Source organism: Megachile rotundata, chromosome 13 (genome assembly GCF_050947335.1).
Source record: "Megachile rotundata isolate GNS110a chromosome 13, iyMegRotu1, whole genome shotgun sequence".
Taxonomy (NCBI): domain Eukaryota; kingdom Metazoa; phylum Arthropoda; class Insecta; order Hymenoptera; family Megachilidae; genus Megachile; species Megachile rotundata.
The window spans coordinates 13203554-13211566 of record NC_134995.1 but is presented as its reverse complement, the minus strand read 5'-3'; the positions used below and the strand labels follow the sequence as shown (position 1 = coordinate 13211566).

Below are 8013 nucleotides of genomic sequence, written 5' to 3'. Positions count from 1 at the left end.
TGCATTAAAAATGTATAAACATCCTCTGCAATTAACTAACAAGTAAAAGGACAAAGAATATACATCAATCTTGAGAACCCTGAAATGTGAAGAAAATATATCTAAGGGTTGCATTAAAAATCTATAAACGTCCTCTGCAACTAACAAGCAAAAGAACAAATTAATATACATCAATCTTGAGAACCCCGAAATGTGAAGAAAATAAATTTAAGGGTTGCATTAAAAATCTATAAACGTCCTCTGCAACTAACAAGCAAAAGAGCAACAAATTAATATACAATAATCTTGAGAACCCCGAAATGTGAAAAAAATAAATCTAAGGGTTGCATTAAAAATCTATAAACGTCCTCTGCAACTAACAAAGTAAAGAACAAAAAATAAATATACATCAATCTTGAGAATCCCGAAATGTGCAGAAAAAATATCTAAGGGTTGCATTAAAAATCTATAAACGTCCTCTGCAACTAACAAGCAAAAGAACAAATTAATATACAATAATCTTGAGAACTCCGAAATGTGAAGAAAATAAATCTAAGGGTTGCATTAAAAATCTATAAACGTCCTCTGCAACTAACAAGCAAAAGAACAAATTAAAATACATCAATCTTGAGAACCTTGAAATATAACGAAAATATGCCATTGCGTTAAAAATCTATAAACGTAGTAATTACCAAGTAAAAGAAAGAAAATATCGAAGAGTTAAAGAATCTGTGAAAAGAGCAAAGAAAAGATTTTGCAGGTCGCCATCGCGTGAAGCGTTCGCAGCATCCGGGAGGAGGAGCAGAGGGTAGCGTAAGGGTGGCATGGTTTCATAAGTTATCGATTGAAGGGAAACTGGTGGGAAGAGTGTGAGTTACCATGGCTACCGAACCTGCGCCCTGCGACTTGGACGTTTACCTTAATGCCCGGGAATTACGGGACGTGATTTTCACCCCTGTTTTCTCTCCCTCTTTCTCCCTTTCTCCTTGCCGGAGAACGCTTTAGGCGATAATGTAATTTTATCTACACCCCCTCCGGAGCTCTTTCCAGAGACTCACCCCTTTTCCTTCCACCGCCCTCCGACGATCCAGAAGACAACGTTTTCTTCGGCAAACAACGTTAGTTCATTGGCCAGCAGCGAGGAATTAATTGGATTCCCGGGAAATTAATTGCGGCAAAAGCCACCCTCGGTCGGAAATTAGAGCCGCTAACGTCGCGCAGTTTTCACCCTTAAACGGGAGTGCCGGTGAATAAAAATGGAAAAATTGCTTTGCTTGTGGGCTCAGTTTGATCTGGAGACGAAAGTTCGGGTTATTATTAACGCGCTCGTTTTTGATGTTCGACATGAACAAATGGGGTGAGATATACTCTCTGCAGATTTTTAAAACTCCGCAAGATAGATCAAACATTAATTAACAAACATTAATTATGTAGCAGATATATTATTCACTGTTTGAGAAGGGTTTTGTGCAAACATCATTGATTTTATTTTTTGCTGCATTTATTAGAGTTTGATTTTCTTCTTCACTGTTTAAGAAGGGTTTTGTACAAACATCATTGGTTTTATTTTTTGTTACATTTATTAAAGGTTGATTTTTTTAAAGGTTCATTGTTTAAGAAGGATTCATCATTGAGATTATTATTTGATGTATTTGTTAGAAGTTGATTGGCAAAATTATTTAAAAGATTCTTCTTTAAAAATTGACAAAAGTGCATTGAATTTAAAATGTTCTAAGATTATGAGAATTTTCGTAGCGTCAGGCACAAATCGCTGGTAGCTACGTCAGTGGAGAAATAACGAGCCATCCCCTCGGGGGTTGTGCCAACGTAAGCCCGCATTAGCTAACTGCGCCCTGATTCGTCGTCGGATCGATCCGAAAAACGAGGAAACTTAACGCGAATTACGTCACCGACGAAACAGTTAATTTCAGATAAAATGAATCGTCATCGATTTAATCAGCTTCGCCAGTAATTTTTAATGAATATTCATTCGAAACACTTGTACGCGCGTAAATGAACATTTTGCATGACGCTGTCTGTCTGTGATTTATGAATTGCGGAATTTTAATTATTTCGAATTTTCATTTTATAGTTTGTCTTTTCATTCGATGTAATTGGACACGTTCTTGCAATATTAAGGGAATACATTATCCAAAAATTGTGTTAATTTCGAGGAAGCCTCGAGGAGAAGCTTAAATTACGACCATTTATATTCTCCGGAGGAATCTACCCACCCTCTACTAGAAAAGGCGGGGTTTCGATTTCTCGAGAGGGAGAGTGATACACCGTTTCCATGGAGTTATGTAAATCGCCGGATTACTCGGCCCTGCAAATTAGAAATCGGGCTTGGGAGGGTAGCGATGGCTTTAAATGAAATCTGAAATGTTTCTATATTGTCAAGTTTTCGAATTGCTGTATTCTTCGATCACTTTAACCTGAGATCCTGTTTGTAGCTCTAGTGATCCCCTAATTCCTTAATTTTCGAAAATGTGGAATAAATTTTTGACTTCTCACGTTTCTGAATTTTTCAACTTCCGAAATTCTCAAATTCACAAACTCCTAAATATCCAGAGTTATAAATGCAAGGATCTAAATTTCTAAACTCTTAAATCTTCAAACTTTCTAACTTCCAAACTCTCAAATCCCCAAACTCTCAAATTCCCAAACTCTCAAATCCCCAAACTCTCAAATTCTCAAACTTTCTAACTCCCAAACTCTCAACTCTCCAAGCTTTCAAATCTCCAAACTCTCAAATTCCCAAATTCTCAACCCCCCAACCCCCCAATTCCCCAAACTCTCAAACTTCCAACCCCTCAATTCCCCAAACTCTCAAATTCCCAAACTCTCAACCCCCCAATTCCTCAATTCCCCAAATTCTCAAATTCCCAAACTCTCAAACCCCCAACCCCTCAAATCCCCAAATTCTCAAACCCCCAACCCCTCAAATCCCCAAATTCTCAAACTCCCAACCCCTCAATTCCCCAAACTCTCAACTCCCCAAACTCTCAATCCCCCAATCCCTCAATTCCCCAAACTCTCAAATTCCCAAACTCTCAACGCCCCAACCCCTCAATTCTCCAAATTCTCAAATTCCCAAACTCTCAAACTCACAATCCCTCAAACCCCCAAATTTTCAACCTCCCACCCCTCCTCCCCCAACCCCCAAATTTCCAACTCCTAAATATCCCAAATTCCTAAATTTCGAAAACCTCTCGGTGCCCATCGCTGAACCGGAGTAGCAACTTTGTCAAGGGGTGGAAGATATGGGGTGGCTATAAGGAGGCACCATCCCCGACATAACGAGAAGCGTGAAACAGGCGCAGAATCGTCCCACGGGCCGCGTTACACGCATTAGCTAAACGGCAGCTCTGATTGGCTCCCTTCTACGAGGGCTGCTTTTATCAACCCCCTTTCTGTTAAGGTCAAACCATTGGGGTGGAACCGGAGCCAAGGATCAGAAACTATCTCTTTATCTTCGGCTGATTTTTCTGCTGCTTCCTGAACGATTTCAAAGGGGGTGAATTCTCTCTGCTGAGAATAGAAACATCGTTTCTTCTGTTCGGAATTAAGGGATGATTTTGTATTAACTCTCGTGAAGAAATTGTACAATAAATCTATTCTTTGTGCACAATATTTGTTAAAGAATTTCTTGTCTTTTAGAATCCATTCTACATGCTGAAGGTTTTAATGTATAATCTTTTTTTTGATTTTTATGATTTGATGTTCCAAATAATTCTTGCGATAAGAAATGAAATAAGATGAATACAGTTGATATGCTTGATCAATATCTCGATTGAAGATCGATATAATTACTGTGTACAAAATGCATCGCCCAATTTCACGGTGTACATAGATCGCTCATAGGTTATAGATATAAGTTTTTTACCAGTAAAGAACCAGATGCCGCCAAGAAGAAGAGGACCATTTTTCCCTTGGAATGTACCACCGAGCGAAGCCGTCACTGTCGACGAGATACTAATCTTTCTAGGCTAGCATCTTATCAAACAAACTTTCACTGTTAACAACATAATCTTTCCATTATTTATACGTCACAGAGGAAGAGTCTTAAAGATTTTTTTATCAAATATGTATAACGAAGAGACAATTAATATCTCTGCACACAAAATATTTAAACATCCCTTAATAATAATTGTTATTTCACAGGCGAATTTGGAACGTATCAGAAATACCTGTTCGGTGTATTAACAATCTTTTGCGTGTTTCTATCGTTCATCTACCTCACGCAAATATTCATCACGATTCTGCCCACGGAGTACTGGTGCAAACTTCCTCAAGCCGAGGGTATATCCATGGACAAATTACAGCAGATTCTGATACCCAGCTCGGAGCTTGTACCCTACGAGGGCCATCAGCTACCTTACTCCAGGTGCTGGATATACGATTTACCGGTGGAGGCCGCGAAGAAGGCGAATCGTTCCGATACCAGTTGGCCCATGAAGAAGTGCAGCGACTGGGAGTACAAACTCTCTGCGAATGACGTGCCTTATATGTCCTATGCGTCCGAACAGAATTGGGTAAATTTAGATTACAATTACTTTTGAACTTCTTGATTGATTCAGTAGTATATGAGCATAATAATGAAGTAGTAGAACAGTAGAACAGTAAAAAAAAATTTAAAGTTTCGTTGCGACTTTGGAGGTTTGCGAACAGGCAAAGTAACGTTTGCCCAAAGTATACTGCAAGTAGAGTAGTGAAATAATGAAGTAGTAGAATAGTAAAAAACAGTGAAACCTTGTGACTTTCGAGGCAAAGTTTGCCCAAAGTATACTGCAAGTAGAGTAGTGAAATAATGAAGTAGTAGAATAGTAAAGAAAAGTGAAACTTCGTGACTTTCGAGGCAAAGTTTGCCCAAAGTATACTGCAAGTAGAGTAGTGAAATAATGAAGTAGTAGAGTAGTAAAAAACAGTGAAACCTTGTGACTTTCGAAGCTAAGTTTGCCCAAAGTATACTGCAAGTAGAGTAGTGAAATAATGAAGTAGTAGAATAGTAAAAAAAAGTGAAACCTTGTGACTTTCGAGGCAAAGTTTGCCCAAAGTATACTGCAAGTAGAGTAGTGAAATAATGAAGTAGTAGAATAGTAAAAAAAAGTGAAACCTTGTGACTTTCGAGGCAAAGTTTGCCCAAAGTATACCACAAGTATAATACTAAAATAATGAAGTAGAATAGTAAAGAAAAACGTTGTGACTTTGAAGGTTTGCGAACAGGCGTACAAAGTGACGTTCGCCCAAAGTATCTTCTTCGTGGGTTCGATCTTCGGAGGCCTGATCCTCGGATGGTTGGCCGACAAGTATGGTCGAGTGCCGGTGTTAGTGATCTCGAATTTGATAGCCTTGATCGGCAGCATCAGCACGATATTCACGAAGAAATTCTGGCAATTCTGCGCGTGCAGATTTATCGTAGGTATGGCGTACGACAACATATTCGTGATCGCTTATATACTCGTTCTGGAGTACGTCGGACCGAAATGGCGCACGTTCGCAGCTAACATGTCCTACGGGATATTTTTTACCCTCGGGGCGATAAGCGTACCTTGGATCGCCTATGAGATCGCCAATTGGAGATTGTTCGCTATAGTGACGGCTGCTCCGTTCGCTATCGTGATCATTGCACCCTTCACTATTCCCGAAAGCATCAGGTGTGTATATTTCATTAACACTTTATTGTATGTTTAACCCTTTGCACTATTTTGACGCACGCACATAATCAATTATTGTGTGCGCACTTCGGCCATAATCAATTTTACTCGAACTTTTAATGCGCTTCAATTTGGAGTTCAATTATAATTTACATAGTCAGCGACTGCATATTAATATATTGATATAATATTTCAAATTTGTTTCTCTGTTTTAATATTGTAGCTGTAATTAGTTCTGACTGACGTGCCTGACAAAATAAGTCATAGTGCAAGGGGTTAATTGTGTTGCACGAGTTTGAAGATTTCAAATTATCAAATAGTTGTTCTTCGTTAGTAAAGGTGGTTGATCAGCGTGGGGCAAATTAAAAAGGCGACGAAAATCATCCGCAGAATAGAGAAGGTAAACAAGGTAAAAATACCCGAAGACGTCTACGAGGAGTTCATCGACGACTGCACCAAAACCGCGGAAGCTGCATCCACCGAAGTCCACACGTTGATGGATTTGTTCAAGACTAGACGACTGAGGTACCACAACAGGCTCACAAACCCCAACCTTCCGAGTAAATAATAACCAGTAAATAATGTCCTAAATCACAGGAGGTTCATGATACTGCTACTGCTCTCCTGGGGAATCGTTCAGATGTCCTACGACGGTCACATCCGTAGTCTAACGACTCTAGGCGTGGACGTGTTCACAACCTTCACCATCGCCTCGGCCACCGAGTTCCCGGCCGAGATTCTGATCACCTACACCCTGGACATCCTAGGACGAAGGTGGATGCTGTTCGGCTCGGTGTTCCTCTCGGGTCTGTTCAGCCTAATGGCGGCCACCGTCTCCATAGGCCCCACGTTCGCCACCCTGGCTATATGCGCTCGATTCTTCATCAACATCGCCTGGAACATCGAGCTGCAATACGCCGCAGAGTTGCTGCCGACAGTGGTCCGAGGCGAAGGAATTGCTTTCATACACGTGATGGGGTACGTCACCTCCATCCTGGGTCCTGTCATCGCCTTCTCCAGCAGGATAATGTACAATTTGCCGATGATCATTCTGGGAGTCTCTTGCATTTTCGCTGCGGCGTTGTGTCTGTTCCTACCGGAAACGCTGATGGAGCAGCTGCCGCAGACTATTATGGTAAAGATCTCGTCTAGTAGATGAGTATATGAGTATATGAGTAGATGAGTATATGTTCACAGTGATTAGTCATAATACTGTTTCTTGAAGGATGGCGAATTTTTCGGCATCGACCAGTCGTTCTGGGACACACCGTTCACGAAGAAGAAACATTTGGAACCCGTAGGACATCACATGCACGCGAAACGTCCGTTCTTCCGACCTGAACCCATGCGCAGCAGCATGGTTTCCGGTTACTTGGGCAACAGAAAGCGACTCGCCGCTGTAAAAGCACGGGCGAGCCAGATACACCTTCCGTCGGGTCAAGGCAAACAGAATAAGAACGAAGGAAAGTAAGAGAGGAAAAAGGACAAAAACTCAGAAGAAATTAACTAAATATATTGATTACTTGTTACTGTAATTTTATTCCTGATAGACCCTCACAGTCAGTTAAACTAGAAACTTCTGTATAAACTTATTAGCTTGAATAAATAAAATTAGTTAAATAAATCTATTAAAGTTAGATAATCGTAGGCTATCGCAGATAGTCGTTCAGACAATTGTACTTGAGGGGAATTTTGTGGAGGATGCTGTTACATCGCTACCCGTTATATGGCCATATACCGATCAGTAAAATATGTAGATGTGTAATCGACAGTTAACAATAAGTGTAACGAAAAATATAAAAGTCAAGACCTCTCCAGTTACCGACAGGTTCAGCCATATTTAGCTGGACAGGTTCAAAGGACCGTTTAGTTAATTGCCGAAATTAGCGACAACAGAGACTCGACATGTGGCCCTGTTTAACGGTCATGCATTCCCGGTGCTCGGATTTCGTTTCCCTTTCTCTGAAAACACATAAATTCGACCGGCACCAGCTTTTCTTCTTCTTTCAGAACACGTCGTCTCGCCGTGGGTGGTTGACTAAGAAAAGAACGCGAAGAAACCGGGAACACGCTCTCGTTACATTGCAGATTTCAGGAACTCGAGTTCCAGCAATTTATCTTTGCTCATTTTTGGACTTTCGAATGACTGCCTATGAATCACTACCCTCCGCAATCTTTACGTCTCTCAGTTCACGTCCTTTAATTTATTTAGTTTGTGGAACTTTAATTTTTATGACAGAGAAATGAAGTGTACAGCGATTGTTTTTTTAGTCGAAAGAAATCTGAGAATGGCTCGTCACTCGACACGACTAATGGACCCATAATGACCGTGGTGCCAGGAACACCCATAGTCGTCATCCACCCGGAACATGGGGAA

General features: G+C 40.6%; 1 protein-coding gene across 1 annotated transcript; it reads left to right on the top strand.

The window, feature by feature from the left end:
- Positions 1–3808: 3808 nt before the first annotated feature.
- LOC100876123 (organic cation transporter protein) lies at positions 3809–7260 on the top strand. The gene is made up of 5 exons (XM_012280962.2): positions 3809–4514; positions 5194–5636; positions 5976–6161; positions 6234–6771; positions 6862–7260. The coding sequence occupies exons 1-5, from the start codon at positions 4290–4292 to the stop codon at positions 7105–7107; spliced, it is 1638 nt and encodes a 545-aa protein (XP_012136352.2). The 5' UTR covers positions 3809–4289; the 3' UTR covers positions 7108–7260.
- Positions 7261–8013: the final 753 nt, after the last annotated feature.